The sequence below is a fragment of the Epinephelus fuscoguttatus genome, linkage group LG23, assembly GCF_011397635.1.
Source record: "Epinephelus fuscoguttatus linkage group LG23, E.fuscoguttatus.final_Chr_v1".
Taxonomy (NCBI): Eukaryota; Metazoa; Chordata; class Actinopteri; order Perciformes; family Serranidae; genus Epinephelus; species Epinephelus fuscoguttatus.
This window is the reverse complement of record NC_064774.1, coordinates 18,699,105-18,720,898: the sequence shown is the minus strand read 5'-3', so window position 1 is coordinate 18,720,898 and position 21,794 is coordinate 18,699,105. Positions and strand designations below refer to the sequence as shown.

At 41.6% G+C, this 21,794-nt stretch overlaps 2 protein-coding genes across 4 annotated transcripts in view; one reads left to right on the top strand and one right to left on the bottom strand.

The window, feature by feature from the left end:
* The window catches only part of rps4x (ribosomal protein S4 X-linked), a 569,691-nt gene that overhangs the window by 221,236 nt on the left and 326,661 nt on the right, over positions 1 to 21,794 (bottom strand). The gene's annotated exons all lie outside the window — the stretch shown is intronic.
* Positions 1 to 21,794, top strand: part of shroom4 (shroom family member 4) — a 123,506-nt gene that overhangs the window by 88,454 nt on the left and 13,258 nt on the right. For 2 of the 3 annotated variants that reach the window (XM_049569279.1, XM_049569278.1), the window contains 2 exons: positions 7,456 to 7,665; positions 13,586 to 16,481. In XM_049569279.1, coding sequence (XP_049425236.1) covers positions 7,456 to 7,665; positions 13,586 to 16,481 — 3,106 coding nt within the window. Of the gene's footprint in view, positions 1 to 1,817; positions 2,280 to 7,455; positions 7,666 to 13,585; positions 16,482 to 21,794 lie in introns of those variants that run through there. The other variant, XM_049569280.1, reaches the window with a different exon arrangement.

Here is a 21,794-nt window from a genome sequence, read left to right as displayed (position 1 = left end):
GCTGTTGTGGGGTTGGTTAAACTTCAACAGCGTTAATGTCGGACACTCACACCTCTTGATGTTTGCTTTGAAAGGTTCAAATCTGGTCAAAAATAACACATGGATAGTGACTCTGTTTCAAGCGCCACATGCAGATCTTATTAGCTGTTGCTAATCTATGAGTTGGTCAAACTACAAAACTAAACACTTTAGTACATACATTAGTAGCATTCATATCCAGCCAAATATAGTTGAAAAGGTTGACATGAAGCAGGTATAGCTCAGTCTTAAACACTGCCATTTTTGCTAATCTAGGCAGCTATAAATGTAACAAATGCATGACTTGCGAAAACTATGCTAACTGATGAAGAACAGAGACATGCAGATTACTGTGTTGTTCTGACTGAACTCCTTTTAGAGATTTGCAGGAAAGTACCATAAATGATAAGACACATAGTTAATAAAATTAATCGATTACTAGTTTCAGTCATTTATTAAGCAAAGCTGATAGATCACATGATTCCTTTCTATGCAACCAATTGGTGAATCTCATTCAGGTCGCCATATTTAAACTGCCCTGACGTGTCTACTATTGCTGCTTCCTCTGCAAGCTGCTTTGCAACCTGCCTCCACCCCAGCTCCTCCTTTTCATGCGGTATCTGACTTATCAATGTCATTTCTGTTTGTCATTGATGCTGCTCTGTTCTGTTCCCGGGGGGTCTTTGCCGCTGCTCTCCCTGCCTTAGGCTTTCCATGTAGGCACATGGACGGGCAGGGAGGTGTGCTCTCTCTGTCTCAGGCTTTCCTCGTTTGCACATGGAAGGGCAGAGAGGTGTGCTCTGCCTTAGGCTTTAGGCGCTAAAAGAGGCTTTCTGCATAGCCCTAGGAAAGGCAGAGAGGCCCCAGAACAGAGCCGTATCGTCAAATTTAATACTGCTAATGGAAATAAAGTTTTCTTTTCCGACTGTGTTCCTGACTAAAATCTATTTGTTGCTATCCTGGATGTGAGGATTTTTTTAAGGATTTTTTTTTTTTATCATCATATCAAATCAGTCCCAGGCAATGAGGAGAGACCCTCTGTCCCCAAACACTGCTGATATTAAAATGCAATTCATATACATATACATATACATTCATTCATTCAATGCCCAATCTGCTTTCTGGGTCTGATTTAATTCCTGCAAAATTCCCAGCATGAAAAGCTGTATTGTTGGGGATATCAGCTGATCCAGGTGTGGTTTTCCCAAAAGTACACTGAAAAAAATACATTGTTACTTACCAGTAGCATGAAGGTGTTATGGTAAAAGCCTTGGTTTTTTAATAATATTCCTGTAACAGGCGTGCATGCTTAAAGAAATGCAGCGATAAGGAGAGTAATAAAAATCACAACTCCTGTTCATCCATCACACTCACTCATGTTTTATTTATTTATTTTCTTTGGCTGTAATTATTCAGACTCAGACTCTTGTATTCTCCTGCAGACCTCCCATCATCTGTTACATTCCCTCTCTTTCATCACATTTTGTTTTTCTCGTCTCTTGGCCAAACTGAAAAAGCCCCCTTGTCTGTCCAACAGTCTCTGCTTTCTTTGCTCTTTCGATCTCTTTTTCATGCTCTGCAAACACACGTGCACACTAACACACACACAAACACACACTCATACACACAAGGAGGAAGTACCTCTGCATTTTTCCCCCCCGTCAAACAATAACAGTGTGGAACTCTGGGTATTATTTTAGCAGCCGTCCACCACTTTATCTGCTCTCCACAATACTTCCTCCCTCCCTGACTCACACATCCTGCCCGAGAGGGGGCCGAGAGAGGCAGGGAGAGAATGAGGGAGAGGGGTGGGAGAGAGAGAAATGCAGAGTGCAGGAGGGAGGAATAGCCGTGTTTTGTCTTCCAGCAAGAGGAGCGAGGGAGGAGGAAGTGAGGAAAAGGAGGGAGAGGGGATGTGAGCATCGTCGGTTGTTTTTTTTCTCTCATGGTCAGAACCTGCCAGATCCTTCACTTCTTCACATGGACACCAGCACTTGGACACTTTCTACCAAGTCTCAGATGTTGCGGACAAAACCCGGTCCTCATCGCAGACCTCAACTGGCTTGAGGACGAAAGAAAAGAGCTTTTTTTACGAGGTGGCGATTCTTCTCCGAAAAGTTGTGAGGGAGATTTAGAGAGTGTTGTTGTCTGGCTTCCCAAGGAGACGCTCAACTCTTTGAACTTGAACTCTGGGTATCAGGGATGCTGGGACGCTGAACTGGGATCAGTTTGACAGCGGATGCTTTAGCCTGTGGAGTCTGGTAGGTCGGCGCTCGTAAGCTTAGGAGTAATATCTTCTCTCTGTCTACTTTAAGGTTCAATAAGTCGAGCTTTATTTTCTTACACATGACGGAAAAGCTGAAGTTTGCATTTTTGTCGTTTTGGCCAACAGTCTCCACACTTTATCTTGAGCACATGATCTGTCTGTCTTCACAAACACCCTGATACACAAACATTTCGTCATCTTATTTACAATCTTTTCATCATCCTTGTCTTGTTCTGAGTCTGTCTTGTCCTCAGGAAGTCATGTTTTGCCACAGTTTCTGTCCTTATCTCTGAGACTGTGCGGAGTCCAAATCTGTTTGTCTGGCACCCGTTCTGTACTGTATTGAGACTGTGTGTGTGACTCAGATTATGCGCGTTGACCTTTGCGGTATCAGTCAGCTGTTGCAGTTTCTGACCATTAAGTGGGACATTCCAGCAGCATAGAGGCTCATTCAGAGTCGCAACACAGAGAATTCATAATTTCTCTGCCTTTGACTGCTTCTTTCTCATCATCTGTGTTTGTTTTTGCCATTTCTGTTCTTTTATTTCGTCCCATTTTTCTTGCATTTACCGCCATTGCGGTCTTTTTGTGTATTTGCTTTCTCAGTTTAAGGTGGACCGAAAAAAACCCTGGCAATATATCCATAAATAGAAGCTTTCCATGTCTTGCAAACCTGATTAGATTTCCTGGTTGGTTTGTGGTCACAGCAGCAACACCACAACAGCTGTAGATTTACTCATTATCTTGGTTTCCATGTAAAGGACATGCTGTTGCTTCTCTTGTGCCAGCGAATTTTTAGAAAAACATGATTCATGTGACTCCTATTTGTGTTTTTTCCGAGATGAGACAGGTAGCCAACTGGGTTAGAGTGTCAGAAACAGGAAAAGGGAGTTCTTTGGATTATGTTAATAACAACTAGTTACAGTTGATAGCGGTCCTGGTACCTCAAAAGGACAGTAATATCCAGTACTTTGGTATGTTTCCTGTGTCCTATAGATGAGAGTGCCAAGGACTTTACAGACACTCTATAGCCATTGTTGAATGCAGCCCTGACAGAGGCTTTTAGTTCCCAAGTAAAAAAATTCTGAGCACATTTTCTGACTTAAGTCTTCAAGATGGGTAAAACTTTACCATCAGATTTAGAACTGCATCCTTTTTGGGGTGGATGCTTGTCTTGGCAACCCAAGCAGCCCAGTGGAGGTACTGTTTCTATTACATCTTGGCCACTCGTCCTTGATATATCCTTGAACATCCTTGATAACGAGCAGCTCATCTCCAAACCTTACAAAGACTTTTGAATGCCTTAAACAACTCAGTAAGCACGTTTTTGGTCATTTCTAGGTCAGAAGGCATCAAAATTGAAACCAAATTAAGTTTGGTTGAAAAGTGAAAATCTGATTTTTGTGTTACTACACTGTGTTTATTATGTTTATATGTGGAAATATGATTCCAAGTATATCTTATATGTGGTTTTCTGTTATATGCTTATGTAAATGACATTAAGGTTTTATATCTTTGGGTCTTGGACGGACAGAACAAGCAATATGAATTTGCTTGCATCCTCTGGGGACTTCTAACGGGCTTTTTTTCATAATTCATAATTGTTGTTGTTGAATGATGAAGATACTATTTAATTTACTATTTACACCCTGTTCCTGTAGAAACTACATTCAATTTAAACTTTTTTTTTTACAGTTGAAATGACAAACTTTTTAACAGTATTTCAATGACTATATATTTCAGTATGCAGCTGTGGTCATTAAAGCACTGTTGAAACAAAAGGTTATATTTTTTAGGCATCTAAGAATCTCTCACTTGGACAATTTTGACCTGCAAAGCACCAAATCATGCTTACTTGAGACCAGACTTTTCTTCTTGCAGAGGTAATTTGAAATACCTCTTCTCATTCCTCTGGTAAAACAAGTGTTATTGGACCACTAAAATGACCACAATAGTATGTAGCATCACAAAAACTGCTTATTCATAGAAAAGTTTATATGGATGTATCATATTTTCACTACCTCGCAATATCACAGCTTTGGTTCCCTCTAGAAGATGCAGTTCTACTTCCTGTAAATCCCCAAATTTGTGGAATACAAGATTGCTGACGCTCCCCTCAAGCACTGTTCTGAGCATTTTGGAAAAACAGCGATTGGTTATGTGGTTTTGGAACAGCGTTCCCTTTCTCCCCCTGCATGTCAACAAAACAGTTTCTATATTACATTCTTAAGTTGCACATTTGTCAGCATTTTTTTTCTTTTTTCGTCTATCGCACATTCTCCATCAAACTTTAGCGTCACATCGTTTGTTTTGATTTTCCCAGTCATCAATCTCTGAGAGCTAAACTTGGAGAAAAGAGGTTCAATAATGGTATTTTGTCTGGGCGAGTTTGGATAGTTCCCACACATATTCCTGCACACATATATAGGCATAGACGCACATACAGAAACACACACACAGGCTCTACATAAACTTTCTCAGGGGATAATTTAAGGACATTGTCAGCGGAGTCGAACAATCAGTGGGCTCAGATAGAAATCCCTCTTAAGGAGCAAGAACCAGGAAACAAGGGTGTTTATTTTGGAAATGGTTCCCCTGCTCCTGCTTTATCATAAACAATAATACTCAGAAACGGTCCTTTCCTTTCCCTCATGGTGCCAGGATCCGCATACCTCTCCCAAAATTGTACCTCCAAATGTTTCTCCGAAATACCCAGAATAGTCTCATTTTACATTTTTGTACTTTCAGTTTGAGAATCTTAACCAAAGACACGTCAGGGGACTCGGTTGGTGGGAATCTAATCTCTTCATCTCTTCTTCTCTAAACTTGACTGTTCTGCCTGTCCAGCTGTTGTCTAAGTTGTTTTTAAAGCTGTTTTCAAGTCCAAGTCAAACAAGTTCATGTCAAGTCAATTGACACAATTCTAAATTAGGTTTGAGTCTTGTCAAGTCTCAAATTAATCACGACAAGCCCAAGACAGGTCTGGAGTCAATGAAACAAGTCAAGACAAGCCCAAGGGTAGGTCTGGATTCAATGAGACAAATCAAGAACAAGTCTTGTCAAGTCTCAGGTCAGTCAAGACAAGTCCAAATTCAGTTTGAGGCTAGTCGAGTGTCAAATCAGGGGAAACAAGTTCAAGACAAGTCTCAAATCAGTCAAGACAAGTTCAAGTCAGATACCAGTCTTGTTTCAAGTCAATCAAGACAAGTCCAACTCAGGATTGAGAATAGTCAAGAGTCAAATCAGCCTGTCTCAAGTCAGTTGAGATATGCCCAAGGTAAATCCTATTCAAGAAAAACCCTTATTAAGTCAAAAGTTTAAATCAAGTTAGAGTCATGGCGAGTCTCATGCAAATCAAGACAAGTCCAAGTCAGGTTTGAGACCAGTCAAGTGTCAAATGAGACAAATCCAAGTCAGGTGAATTCAGTCTTGATAAGTCTCAAGTAATTTGAGACAAGGCTCAAATCAGTCAAGACAAGTTAAGTTTAAATGTTGTTAAATCCAGAGTCAGTTGAAATAAGTCCAAGTCAAGCTTGAGTCTTGTCAAGTCTTAATTTAGTTGTTTCATGTTGTTTCAAGTTTCATGTCAATCAAGAGAAGTAGAAGTCTAGTGCGAGTCTAGACCTGTCTCAGGTCAGTTGAGACATGCCAGAGGTAAATCCTAGTCAAGAACAACCCTTATCAAGTCACAAGTTAATTGAGACAAGTTTAACTCAGTCTCGTCAAGTCTTGTGCAAATCAAGGCAACTCCAAGTCAGGTTTGAGATCAGTCAAGTTTAAATCAAATGAGACAAAACCAAGTCAAGTTCAGATCTTATTAAATGTCAAGTCAGTCAAGAAAAGTCCACATCAATTCAGTCTTGACCAGTCTCAAGTATATTGAGACAAGTCTCCAATCAGTCAAGACATGTTCACGTCAGGTTTGAGAATAATGAAGAGTCAAATGAAAGTCCAAATCAAGTTTAAGTCTTGTCAAGTCTCACGCAAAGTCCAAGTCAGGTTTGAGACCAGTCAAGTGTCAAAGGAGACAAATCCAAGTCAAGCTCAAATCTCATTAATATCAGGTCAATCAAGATATGTCCAAGACAATGAAGGCTTGCCAAGTCTCAAATTAGTAGAGATAAGTCCAAGTCAAGTCTCAAGTCAGTCGAGTCAACAGTCTTTCTTGTTTTCATGCTCTGTACATTATTTCCATCCAGCAGCAGCAGCAGCATTTTTTCCAACCTTGTAATCTTAATCTAAAACATAAACACATAATGGTCTGATTCAGACTGAGAATGGCACATTTATACCTGACAGTGCTTTCTTTCTTTCAATCCTTGTGTCTAGCTCTTTTCCTGACACTCGTTCTGTTTCTCTTTCTGTCTCACACTCATGCACACACACACACGCTGTCTGCAGGGGGTGAATTTAATCTGGCTCACATATGGGATCGGAAGTCTGTATAAGGGAATTAGTGAATATCATGGGATACGCTGGAATGCCTGGCTTCAGATCAGTGTGGAGAACATACTGTACATGTTAGATGAGTTTTTAATGGCAGACCAATAGAAGGCCAAACAACTTTTAAGGAAGCTGTTTCCACAGAATTTGGGTTGGCAACGTAGCACTGCTGTGCAAGTTTTATGTGGGCCCTGATCTTCCCAGACACTTACAACTGTGGTTGCAAATAAGTATGTCATCCTCGTCATGTTGCCTGGGCAAATCATTGTATTTAGACCCAAAAAAAACCACCACAAGTTGCTTCGAATTGTGGTCAAAAAAGTTCCTGTCGTCCGTCAAGAGGAGGTTGCAAAATGGAAAAAGTGACGTACAGTAGAAAAAGGAAATTACATTAGCCCTCAGGGGAAGAGGATGACAGCCCTTATTTATCTATGTTGCACATTTACATCATAAGACTGGAAGAGGTCATGCAGGAAGTACGACACCACAGCAGCCTCTTTATACTTGGGCAAAATCTCAGGGTTATTCTACGTAAATTTATATCGGTTGTTCTGTAAATCTCAAAAAAGTGCTGTGGTAGAATAAAGTCCATGAAAATATCCAGTTTAATGATGACGTCTAAACAAAAATGCTCGTCATAAATGCAAAGGTTGTGCTGATTTAAGTCGCATTTTGGTTTACTGCTGTCATCGATCCTCACCTGAGTTTCTCTTTCTCATGTCCCACAGACGCAGCGTTCCTCTCATCAGGCCTCACTCCTGGCACCTGGCAAAGCTATCGGAGCTGCCTCTCCCTCCCCCTCCTCCCCCTCCATCTCCTCCTCCTGCGCCCTGCCTCCCCACTGCAGACTCCCCTCCTCTCCCCCCTCCTCCCCCTCTGTCTGCCATGCAGCTCCACCCCGGCCCGTACACACTACCCTGGCACACAACTGACAACAGGTGAGAGGTGGATTGTCATACCGTGCATGCTTTATGTAATGAAATGTTGTGCAGTGTTATGAATAATAACTTTTATCTCAGGTTAAGTGGAGGAAGCGGAATTTCCCTCCTGGGGGAAGTAAACCTGTCTATCCAATAAACAGTGCGGTTACATTTTCAAACTTAATAATACAGTGCCGTTATCATTTGATACCTCTGATGTGACGATGAAAACATGTCTTATCTTTTAAAAACTTTCAGTCTCTTAAGTAGTTTTATTACTCATAACACTCATTTTGATGTCTTTACAAACTCTACCACTGTATTTAAGTTCAAGGAAATAGTTCGTAACACTTCACAAGAGCATTTGACAGTTTAGTAATTTGAGTTGGGATGCCAAATGCAAAATGTGTCCCCCTTGTGAACCTGCCATCCCTCTTCATCCCCACATTTTTAACTGCTTGATAATAATAAAAGCTTGTTTATAGTCCGTTAACCAGTTTTTCTCTCAGCTTTCATTTGACGCCTCATATTATTTTATTTCACCAGGAATTACCATTAAGACCAAAACTCCTTTGCAAGACACCTGTACAAAATGTTCCTCATGACTGTGATCATATATGTACTGCTAAAAATATTCTCTTTCTCTGGCCCACTTCCTCAATCCAGCTGTTGAAGTTGTTTCAGTTTAACCAAAAACAAACTTGCCCAATGCGCAGATTTAGCCGCCCAGCGAGTGCGTCATGCTGTAGGTTTGAATCATACACAACGAGCCCATGACTCCACGGGACATTGGCTGTAAGTCACTGCTGGGGGATTTTGGTCGCCAGGAAACAGGTGACATCACCGTGTTCTAATGTCAACACTGCCCACGCAGGAAAGCCCATTGGCCTATTTTTGGACTCTATTTAAACATGCCGAAGTGATAACACATCAGACCTGCTCTTTGTCTGTCTTAAGTTGGGGGGCCAGGTGGATGTTTTTAGGTTAGTTTAGCTGCGTTTTTTGTTGAAGAAGAGTGAAATCATTGTGCTTCATTCATCTTTCAAATACAATTTTTTTTACAGCTTTTCCTTATTTTATTGCCCTCATATTGCACTCTTAGCTAGTTATTTATTATTCCCTCTATGTCTGTAATGACTTGATTTCTACCAAACAAAAAACCTAAGCCACTGAGGGGCTGCTACCAGGACTTGTAATTGACGCGACGTCTGTGGCGGCTCCATTGAATGAATCAGAATCCATGCGTGGCTCAAACATAGATCATTTATTTGCAACAATCGGTTCATTTAACAATATAGCCTTTGTCAACCTACACACACTTAAACCATTATAACTTATATGTAAAACAAACAAAAGGCTCAAAGTTAGGCCACTAAACGGCAATCAAAAAAACTGTGTGCTTCTCCAGGTAAGCAGCACACCTGTAGAGTAATTAACTCTTCCTCTACTTGTACCTTCACAGACACCATTGTTTACACGCCACCTACTGTGGAAACCAGTGACCCACACATGACTGGACACAGATACAAAAATGGCTCTAACAGTGTCTTTATATTTTTACTTTTTATCCACTCCCTTTTGCCTTTATAAAGTTAATGCATCGCGCCGTCATTTCAGACTCAACACTTCCTTTATCTGTTTCAAATTAAAAGCCCCTTATAACTTCAGTCGAGAGAATCCCTCAATTTTCTAAACAGGCTTTTATTGTGAAACATCTGCAGGCATTTAGTTTTGAGGATTCAGTGACAATGTTTGCCTACGGTGCTTCAGATGTAGCTCCTGCCATCTGGTGACGCTTTTTACGTTACTGCAACATTTGGGCTGGCACATGAACAGACACAGTGACTGAAATAATAGTAATAATGATAAAAATAGGGCAAGAATAACCCATCGTCACACGTCATGACGGGAGACAGAAAATGATTGGTGTGGACCAGCGTATAGTTTGTCATGTCTGTCAGCCAAGTCACGTCACGATTTTATGACTCCACAATCGCGTAATCTGACATAGTGACAGTAAAACATAATGTAACAGGAAGAGAGATGTAATTAAATGAGCAAATTGCCTGAATAATGTTAACTTTTAATGTTAATTTTTATTTTAATTAAGCTAACATTAGCCATCATAAGCTTTTGGTTGTACCAGAGCAAAAGAGGCCATAGCAGCATCTATTTTGCTTAAATATAATTATAGATTATTCTGATCATTAATCAAGTTATGGTTTGATCTATAGAATGTGGGTAAATAGTTAAACATGTCCTAAGTAGACATCTTCAAATTGTTTTTTTGACTAACAATCTTAAAAAAAGACTTGAGTAATTAATCAATATCGAAATAGATGACACAACTAATTGTTTCAGCTCTAAATGTAGACATGGGTATTTTTTATATTACTGTGAAACAGTTGCGACTGAAGACTGTGCTGCCCAGTCAGGTTAAGTAAAAGAAGGCGTGTAGGTACAGTGGTCTTTGTATTACAGTATGATCTCACAAAGCTTAACTGTAATCCTTTAAAGGGAAAGAGGAAGTTACCGCAGCAGTCTGTATATTGACTCACAATAAAAATAGTCTTTGTTGGTCAGTTTCACGGTCCAGTACGTCAGCGCTTTGTACTGTTCTCTTTTTGATAAGCATCAGTGATATAATGCACCACTATTAGATGTAATAGTCCCTTGTGGATTAGATAGCAGTGTGTGTGCGCATGTGTGGGTCTCTCATTCCCACAGTTTGGCCCGCACACAAGCACACACACACACACACACACACACACACACACACACACACACAGACACACACACGCATAGCATCTGATGAGGAGGCAGCTCCTGGCATAACTCCGGACAATGGCATGTGACTCCCAGAACATGTGGACAAAGAGAGGAAGACATTCAATAAACTGTGTTTGTGTGACGGAGAGGGACATTTTGTACAGTGTGCGTCTGTGTGTGTGTTTCCATGGAAGCACCAACACTAAATATGTGAGTGTTTCTGGAGAAAATATACAAATTTTGAGCTACCTGATCATCAGTTGAGCTGTTAACTGATAAAATATTAGTGTGTGTCTGTATTGTTCAAACACACATGTACAGTACGTGTGTTTATGTACGCTGGTTTATCTGCGTCAACCCTCACACTCACATGTTCCACATCGCCGTCTCATTGGGCAGGAGTGACTGCCATTTCCTTTCCAGCTCCTGTCTCATTTCCTCTCGTCCTCTCTCTGTCACCCAGGTCAAATCTATACAGCAGCTTCTCCTTTCTCATTCATTGCTCACTTCCGTCAAAGACAGTTTTCTCATGCTGATAATGAAACTGTGTTCCCACTGGTCTCCATATACTCTTCCTCTGTTATAAATGACAGAAACAGCTGTACAGTGTCAGACTTTTGAACGTGTTTTTTTATACCCTTCCATTTGTGTACAACATAAAGATCACATAAATGACTCTGGAAATTTGCTGAAGCAAACACTCTGCATTGTACAGTATTCTGCCATCTTCAAGTTCCCATCAAGTTAAGTGCATAAGGCAGCTGTGTTAATTAATTTGAGGCCAAAATATTTTTGTTATAAAACTAGATTTTGACACAGGGCCCCTTAAAATAGCATAATTTACTTTATAGGTGCAATTTCTCCGACAAATTTTGCAATCAATTACAATTTCTGAGCCAACCACCATGCGCTGAACTTAAGACTCTTGGGAAATTAACAGCTTTTTTTCCCCTTTAGGGACCCCTTTTCTATCATTAAATAAACAGACGACCCCTGACTAAGTGACAAATTCTATGGATATTTCATATTTTATTCAATGCATTACAATAAAAGTACAGAACAACTGATAAACTGTGCAAATAAACCAAAAGTGAACACAGCAACTGCATTTGGTTTGTGTAAAACGAGAGATTTGGATGAATTTTAGCTGATTATTTCTATGAATATTGCACCAGAGATGAGGTTTCCTGATATTTTAGGATTTTTTTTATACAATACTCTTTCTGTATTATATATATTTTCATTTTTAACAATCATATATAGTTAATAATCTACTCTTTTGACAAACTCAACGTTCTCCCTGGTGCTTGGCCATGGTTCTATTAGCCCTTTGGTTGTTTTAACCACATACGTCTCTAATGCAGGACGAGGCTGTTTAGCAGAGAGTGAAGGCTCTGTGAATATAGCTTGTGTTTGGGTCTTCATCGCACCTTATTCTGTGAGAATTTTTATAAAAGTTTATATCTTGAATAATTATCTTATTTCTTCACATAAATGAATAAAATGCTGAGATATAGGCGAGATTCTTAGATTCCCTTCAATCAAGATGGCCTCGCAACCCCAGGACCCAAAGGTTGGGAACCAGTGGGCTAATTGACTCTCATATTGTGCAGAAATTCATGAAAACCAATGGCTGCCAAACAAATTCCATTCTTTTCTTAACCACAGAGGAATCACTTGAAAAAAAGGTGTGATATAAAGCATGCAGGATTTCTAATAAATGGGCTAAAACTTGCAAAACCACTGAATGCTCCTTAAATAAAATGTCATGGACTTTATGTACACAGTGCCTAAGTGATGAGCGCATAAAGAAGACAAATGACCCGCACAAATTCTGCAGACCACCAACATATCTGACTACATGAGCAGATAATCATCATAGAGAAGAGTATATTGGGGTTAAAAAAGAGGAACAAACCCCATCAGTTTTCACATCATGCATGGATTTCAAACCATAAATACCACAGAAACAGCTCGAGGACAGTCTGCTGGTCTTTTCACTATACTGGTTTAAGATCAAAGCACTTTTAGAAATTTCTCTCTTCTGTATCCTCTTCTTCTGTGTCCTTGGAAACATTCCCTGTGGTTTCAATAAGACAGTAAAGAAATACAAAGCATCAGTGACCACTCTTTTGTCTTCATAGGAAAAAGATTTACCACAATAAAACGAGAATGACATTTTTATTGCAGACTTAACAGATTTTATTCCAACCGTGCACAGAAACACTGTGTGCCCTTACCTTCTGGAGCTAGTATTGATACTCCCATTTCCTAATCTCTCCTTATGCTGAAAAGAACTCTGTCATTTTGTCTTATGTGGTTTTCGCCAAGCAGTTGGGGTTGTATTTTTCCATCTTTTTGAACAACTGTTCTTGCATTTTTGGCCTATTATTAGACAGATTCAAACAAGGGGAACAGAAAGAAGATAGTTCAACAGAAGTGACAGGTCTGATTAAAACTAGGGACATAGTGGTTGGTATCGAGGGCTGTATGATAAGGAAAAAAATGACTGTCTGAAAAAGCGATTTTAGGGAAAATGACTCTTGATTGGCTGTATAAATGAAATATAAGTTAGTATGAACTGAAACATGAGCAGGCTCCTCTGTTTACATCATGTCATGTAATCAGAGCAAAGTGTAAATGGTGCACTATCCTGTAAACGGAAACTTTTGGAAACCATTTTGTGATGTCAATCAAATTTAAGTGAGTTGGTCTCAAGAGGTGCTCATCATTTTGGAATGAATCCGCAGTTGATGTTAAAGAGATGGGACAGGAAGAATCCACAAGAGGAAGAGGGGAATCAAGGGGATGACTTAGAGATGTTGACTCCAGGCAGTGGGAGTTGATGAGGAGGAAATCCCTCTCTGCCTTAAGAGGCTTCCTCCGAGGGTCTTTGAAAACACATGGGGCTGCTGTGGATCTTTGGCTCAGGACTGATAGAAAACAGATTCCCCAGCTGTACAGTTCAAAAGCTGTGCTCCAGAGCAATATATTGTATATGTCTCGGGGTGGGGAATTGCAACTATTTCAGATTTTTAATAGGCTATAAAATGTCAGAGCACAACAACAAATGCTTATTGCACCTCCCCAGCGACCGCCGTGACGTCTGCTTGCGATCGGTTTGCGCTAAACACTAAAGTTGATCTTCTTTGTCTCCTTCTCTCTGCAGTGACTTGTCCTTGCAGTGGGGTCAACTGTCCAGACCTTACTCCTCCACAGACCGAAGCAGTTCCCTGGGCTCCATGGAGAGCTTGGACACACCAACACCCACCACGCAGCCTTATTCGGACTCCCATAATTCACCCGTCGACCCCACCCTCTTCAACAACAAGAGAGACTCTGCCTACAGCTCATTCTCTGCCAGCTCAAACACATCCGACTACGCGACGGTGCCACTAAGGCCCGGTGAAGCCTGCTCCATGGATAACCTCCTCCAAAGCCTGGGGCCAGCGTGTCGAGGCTACCCTGGTGGTGATACCTCGACCCTGGGGAGCTCATCTGGCGATGCCCCTGATGAGGCACAGCTTATTGTTGTCAAATCCAGGTCGCTGACCAGGCCAAAACCGAGACCTGTTGAGGTAAAAGAAAGGCCTTCCTCTTGCTGTTATGAAGAGGAGCGGAGGGGAGGAGACTTTCAGATCACAAGAAATGGAGAAAGAGGAACTGAGAGAAAGAATCCTCCTCAGCCTCCAACCAGGAAGGACAGTTTTAGGGCAACCCGGAGTCGCCCTGATGCTGCCAACAAACGTTGCGTCTCCGCTCCAATTGAGATTTCCAGTGCTTCTTTTTACCATGATGAAAACAAGTCCTCTCTGAATGTTGAATCGGGAATTCATAATGGCTTCCCTGCTCCAGAAGAAGGTGACAAAACTGGGAATTTCAAAGAGGATACCTTAGACTCGCACTATATCCAAAGACAGACTGAGGACATCAGACATATGAGATGTGATGCTAGTGCTAATAAAGACTGCAATTCAGACACCACTTCAGATCACCTCTCTGATCAAGTGACGGACTCCGTAGTCCCTATCACCTCCTCTCATCCTGGCTCTTTACCTGCAGAACCCCCCATGGAGGTTCAAAAGCAGTCTAATATAATGCACTCCAAGACTAAGCACACCTCTACGTCGCTGCACCGGCACAGCGCCCCCGAGAAGCTCCTCGCTACACAGCTTCAGTTATTGCAGTTTAACAGTGACAGCTCTTCATTGGAGCCTCACAGTCTGTCTCCTGACCCCTCCTCGTCCCCTTGTAGCAGCCAGTGGTCCCATTCATCACTCCAGCCCACAAAGGAGGACCAAGAAGCTTCTCCCAACCACCTCAACGCTACATCAAACAAATGGGGAGGCAGCCGTTGCTCCACTCCAGGATCTGTGTTCTTGGATGGAGATGATGATGATGGAGATTCAGGTGAGAGGCTGGAAGGGATGGCTGTAAATGGCAAGGCCCTTCCGCAAATCGAGCATCATATTCCTTGGGGTCGCTCTGCGAGTGTACCAGGGGATCCCACTGGATCGTCAAACCAGGGAAGGCTGAGCTCTGATCAGATACTGGAGAGAGATTTTGAGCCTCTTAGTGCTGCTGCCAGTGTGGACACCTTACTGGAGGAGCAGAAAGCAGTGGATAGAGGAAGAAGTGGAGTTAAAAAGGAGGAGGGTGTAGCAGGAGAGACAGACATGAAGAAGTCAAATGCGTCCAGGAACCATCGTCGAAATCGCCGTCGTAACGAGCGATTTGCCACCAACCTCCGCAATGAGATCCAGAGGAAAAAGGCCCAGCTTCAAAGGAGCCGGGGCCCAGGAGGGTTGCTCTGTAGTGGGGAAACTGTCAAGGAGGAAGAGGGTCCAGACCTCAATGAGGAGCCAGACCTGTCTGCCCAGGAAAGAAGTACCAAAGTTGCATTTGCCTCTTCTGTTAGCCCCCAAGATACCAGCACCACAGCACCAGTCGAGAAATCAAGCACCTCAGTTGAATCAAACCATGATGTCTCGCAAACACAGTCAACAACCTACACTCAAAACAACAACATATCCAGGTCTGTGCAGATTCTGGACCCGGGAGTGCCCAGTTTTGGTGTAGGCATCCGAGTGGTGGAGGAACCAGCTCCTGCTGGCAAGGCCCGCCGCTGGCGTTGGACCCCTGAGCATAAACTGCAACCAGAGCCAGACCGACGGTGTGGAGTGTTGACTGAGAAGGTGTTGGGAGTCACAGGGTCACGGCATGGGGTTTGTGCCTTCACCTCTTCATCCTCCTCTTCATACAGTCGCTCCTCTTCCTGTTCTCGGATGGAAGAGACAGATATCCTTCCATTTGCAGACAGAATGAAGTTTTTTGAGGAGACGAGCAAGGGTGTGCCTGTGTCAGGTGTCTCCAGTCTGTCAGGTCGCAGGCAGAAGAAACCCCCCAACCATCCGGAGCTCCAAGGAGGGGAGCTCGGTCAGTACCCAACCCAAAGGAGATACTCATATCAAGGAGGACTTCAGCAGGACAGTTCCCTGCTTCCAAACACTGTGGAAGCCAGGAGAATGTCTGTGAGTACCAGCAGGGAGAGGCAGAAAGAGAGGGAGAGGGAACAAGCCAGAGAGAGGGAAGAGAGGGCAAGAGAACGAGAGAGGGAAGAGAGGCTGAGAGAAAGGGAGAGGGAAAGAAAGGAGAGGGACTTAGAAACAGAGAGGGCAAGGCTGAGGGAGATTCAGCGGGAGAGGGAACGAGAGGAGAGGGTGAGACAGTGGGAAAGGGAAAGAGACAGGGAACTTGAGTTGGAGAGAGAAAAAGAGATGGAGCGAGCCAGAGAGAAGGAACGTCTCAACAAAGAAAGAGAGAAAGAGCTGGAGAGAGAAGATGATGCTCAGCTCACCTCACATCAGGAGTTTTATGGCATCAAAGAAAGAAATCAAGACTTCCAACACAACTTCCAGCCAAAGCCTCAGGTGTTCCCCCACAGCCAAACCCAGAATCAAGTCCCAAGGTCGGCTTTTCATCCTGTCAACACCTCTGCTCAGCCCCCTGAGAACCAGCAACCTTTTCATCAAGGATACACAACGAGGAGCTACACACCTACAGAGGTAAGACTGCTGCTCTCAGGCAGAAAAAAGATCATCAAAAGATATACATGAACACATGAAAATAGGGCCCATTCTGTTTTCACCAGTGATCAAAGACAGCCTTTATATGGGTCATGGAGGAGTCGGGGGTTGCCAGGTTAGCTGTCAGTAGAGTCTGGATCTGGGTTATAAACTTGACTGTCAGGTTTATAGACCGAAAGAGACAGGGAGTGAAATCTGGGCTGAAGGAATGGATGATAGTGATCTGGAGTGAGTTGAAGTTTCGGTCAGTTGGCATTTGAGCTTGAAATATGTTCACTGAGAGGTGAGCTAAGCATGAAGAACATGCAATAGGTGCACCTACATATAACTCAGAGCACACTTGGTATTAACATGCTTTTTGGAGATCCAAACAGAAGCGGACAGAAGAGACACAACGCCGTTCACACCTGTGTCTATCATGCGTCTCAGGCTGACCACTCATGTTCTTTACTTCTGTCTGCCAGAAGGTCAGATGCCCTGCGCACAGTTATTATATTCACACTCTGACTAGTTGCTGGCTAGCATGCTTGCACAGCTGGAGATGTGGCTGTTTGTAGAATACCAACATGTCTCCTTCTATAGGGCAAAACCAAAGATCTTCATGCAATACTTTGTCCAAATAGTCATGAAATGGACGAGTTAAAGAGCGTTAGTGCATTGTCACTAAAACAACCACTACGTCCTGCATTGATGACGTAGTCCAAAATGCATTAGCATTTGCACTACAAAGATGTGTTCAAATGCTCTCCATACCACCTCAGCAAGTGGTTTTAGTCACAGTGCATCTTAGTGGTCATTTACACTTGTATTTAGCGCTTTCCTCTTGTGATCAGATCACCCAAGATGCATGTTAATACCAGGTATAAACAGGTTCGCAGAGACTCTGAAATTTTTGTGATGAGCTTATTTATTTCTATTAAAGCCACTTTGTGTCTATAGCATAATTACTCTAATGGCACCAGTTTTTTTTTTTTCTGAAGACATGAGTCCATCTTGGTGAAAATTGTATATAGGGTTTGGTGTGCTTTCAACTGAAGTGCTTTTCAGTTGGTCAAACAGCATCTGAAACTGTCTCCCACACACTTTCCTGATGTCAGATTTAAGTGGGCTACATCCAACATTTTTTTATCGCTTCCCAAATTTTCAGGGATAATAGCTGTGGTTGCATGGACAATATTTCTTTAGTCCAATTGAAAGATTCTGATTTGAGATTCCAACTTAAGTGTTTACGTGAAGGTTAAATGAAGCGATTTGATAAGATGTAAGTCTACATGCCCCAAAGCATTTAATTAGAATAAAACTTTTTTGACTTGCACAAAATGGTTCCACCTGCTGTGAAGCATCTAATGTGCCAGAGAAACAGTAGACATTTCCTAACTTTATTAGGAAAATTCAATTTATTCAATACAAAAATGTAGGAGGGGAGATTTAGAAGTAGAAGACGTGGTTCCCCTGTCAATTTAGTCGTAGCCTAAGTAACATAAGTGTAACCAAGGTTATTTTCTTTAGTAACAAATTTCAGATATCCCCTAAACACCTCACATGCAGACTTTCAGTGGAGGCTGCAATTTACTCAACCTAAATATCTCATTTGCAGGCTGCTGGTAGCAATAGACGATCATGATGTCCAGGGACTCCACTGTGCCTTTGAGCCTTTAGCAGCAACGTTACACAAGGCGACTGTTTCAAAAGAGTCCATTTATTCACATAAGAACATAACACCAGCAGAGTGCCAAACATTTTTGGAATTTATGATTGACTCTCTGTCAAAGTCTGCATGGGGAGGCTCATAGAAGCAGCTGTCTGTGCGATACATGCATCCCATATGTCACCTAATGTAACCCCTACGTGGGGCAAACGTGCAGAAAGTATATTTATTCCAACCAGAGAGAAACAATCAGACAGTGTTACCGTGGTTATTGGGTGCTAATATTGTGCTATTGAATGGAGTATCATAAGTTTAAATCACCACTCTTAACACAATTAAAATTTCCTGTGGAATATTAGGGTCTATGTAAACTCACCTGTTGTGGTTCTAGTCTGCACCTTGACCACAGCTTTAAAATGTTTTATGTTTAACTTTTACGAGCACTTATTTGGTTAAAATGCCTAATTTTTAAACTGTTACTCACTGGCCTAGATGGCCCTGCTATTGTTAACACTAATGATAAATAAAGTTGTATACTAAAGCAACAATCATAAGACCTGAAACATGGTATTTCAAAGCATCGGTCCTGTGGAGATACAACCACCTAAGGGGCTCTAATTACATCCATTAACCAGCATGTTTACAAGCCAAACAGATTTCCAGCAGCTGGCTTGCTAAGCTGAATAACAGCCTGTGTCCCTGCAGCACTGAAACCAAGTAACACCGTTCAGAGAGAAAGATAAACTTTGCAGCTCGCTGAAATCAGACTGTGGTTTTGGATTTAACTGAAATGACCACTGGAGACTGAGAACTATCTTGGTTCTCTAAAACCAGCACCAGAAAGAGGATCAAGTGGCCACACTAGGATGTTGGAGCCATAAGTGGCCACTCACTCCAAGTCCTCCGTGGTTGAACGGTTGGTTTGAAGTCGAAGCTCGCATCCTGCATGTGGTCAGAGTCTGAAATTCTCATTGAAAATTCAAATAGCTCATGGACGTGAGGGAGATTGGGCAACAGCGGCGGACACTTGTGTCAGCGATAATAGCAGCGTTGGGTTACATTTTTACCACAAGCTGATTCGAGCCTCTTGGCAGGGGGGTACAGCCCCTCGTCTGAACTCCTGACACTCCTCTGAACCTCAGCCTATTAGTAACCTTATCATCTGACACTGAACAAACCAAACTGACATTAGATTTGGACTAAACGTATCTTCGGTTCAGCAGTTCTGTTTAGTTGCTTTTGTGTGTGCTTTGCCGTGCGGAGGCCTTAGGGGAGCCTTGAACTCCCTCCACGTTGGGATCCTTTTCAAATGAAAGGTTGTTGGTTTGATGCCACGGCGATAACCCTGTGCCTTGAAATCTTGTTTCATATCTGCCACTGACGACATCCAATATCTTTAAAGGTAACAGATGTGCTGGATGGACTACAAGGCTGTGATAAGACTATCCACAGAGGCACACACACATGCAAAGGGAAACACATCTGTAACAAGATGTACAAAATTCGGTCACACATTCACCGTTTTAAATTAAAAAGAGAACTCAGATTCATTCATTAAGTTGTTTGCGTTCATGCTCCAGTGTGTGTGTGTGTGTGTGCGTGCGTGCGTGCGTGCGTGCGTGTGTGTAAGTGTTTTGGACAGAGGAAACAGAAAGTGAAAATACAGAAATGCAACTGGCTGCTATTATTATTGTTATTCGTGGAATCTGTCTCTATCTCATTTGAGACGTGTTCTCAGACATGTTGGGAAATATTTCAGCTGAATTGTTGTTGGCAAAATCCAGCTATTAGATTACTTTTTTTTTTGTCATCCCACCTCATTATATGAACATTAAATCTTCATTTCAGTGCAATTTTCTCAAAGAATATTAATTTTAACAAGGTCAGTTTAGAGAACATTGCGTGCATAATGTTCATTATACTGAATCTGAAACACATTCACTGAAATCATTCATTTATTCATGATATAAATGTTGAATTTTTTGTCAGTCGCACAATGATTATAAGATTTTGGTAGTTTTCAGTATGTGAAACCTGCACAAGAAACACTGGAATTAACTTGTCCTCTGTCTTTTTTGAGCATTATGTTGTTTCCAGCTTAAGAAAAATACGATATTCTGTATAAATGTATGAATTTTATATGAATATAAAACATTGACAAATGCTTTATGGAGGGTTGACGTAATTGCATTTTGCTGTCAAACAAAAAAGCAAATTTTGGAAAAACCGAAACAGTATATCTACTCCTGTACTTTACATGTTGATTTTATGTACTACATCTTTACCAGGTGATTCTGTTGAATGTCTACTTCAATTAATAGACAAGACTCCAAGAAGTCACTGCTCTCAGCCAAAATATAGTCCGACATTTGCCCCACTAACTCCTAGAAATTAAAGCTAGAAATTACTTAATGTCCCTTTAAAACCCAAGAGAAATTGAATTTAAATGCAGACGGGCCATCCAGGTGCTTGTGGTAGAGCAGTTTATTATCACAAACTTATCAGTTGTAACCATTTTATGGATTTTATGCTCTGTTGACAGCAAGTGACGGCCAAATATGTTAAATTCACATCCACTGCTCCAACACAAACACCATCTGAATGTTCAGATTTGCATCGCAGACAGTCAGAAAATACCTCTGCGCAGGAATGTGTGCGTACGTGTGTGTACCCCACCGGTGTGTTTGCACAGCTATCTGCTGGCTGCTGTATCTCTGACCGGTAATGAGAGTGCAATGAGTTCGCTCAGCATTCCAGCGTTGGGGTAATAAACCAGGTTGAATGCTTTGCACAGAAGAGTCTTGTATCGTCGCCATAATGAGCATCATTTCTTAGATCAACAGGAAACAGTTGTATCAGTGTTTCTCAGACCCTCATTTAGATTCTTGTCGTTTTTTTTAATACATTTTTAATAGTGACAGACAAAACCAAGGACGTCAGGCAGGGACATTAAAGGTGAAGGTGAAATACTTAACATTGTGTAGAACAAAAAATGAATAGAAGAAGGGTTACATTGCCGTATCAAGGACTGTGGGTCGTTTATGTCCGTGGTTGTCCGTCCTTAGATCATAAAGGTCCTTATGATCCATGACTTTGATTCATTGAAAGCCAGGGTGTTTTTAAAGAGGGAGGGGTCTTCCACTCATTCATAAGCAAAAGTCCTTTCTCTTTGTCATAGCACCAAGGGGAATAAAACAAAGTTTTCCATACAAATGAAATATATAAATAAAATTTCAGATACATTTTTTACAACATTTTTCACATTTTCTTGTAGCATGTCTCAAAGGAAAAGTCAGTTGTTCCATAACATAAATTTCCTTAACTATTTCTGTCCATTCAGAGATAGTTGGAGACTCTTTACTCAGCCATTTCCTGGTTATTGCTTTTTCATTACCTGCTAATAGTATTTGTAATTAATATCTGTCCCGGTGTATCAGCCCAGTTGGAACGTTTCCCAAAGACATAACACTGAAGTCAGAATCCAGCTCTAAGCTGATAATTGATCTGATCTCTGTAACCACATCTGCACAGTAAGAGGAAATGTAAGGACACTCCCACAAAATATGAACCTGACCAGCAGACACATTACCACACATTCTAAAACACCGACCATGTTTGGGTTTGTTGCTGTCTGATTTTTTAAT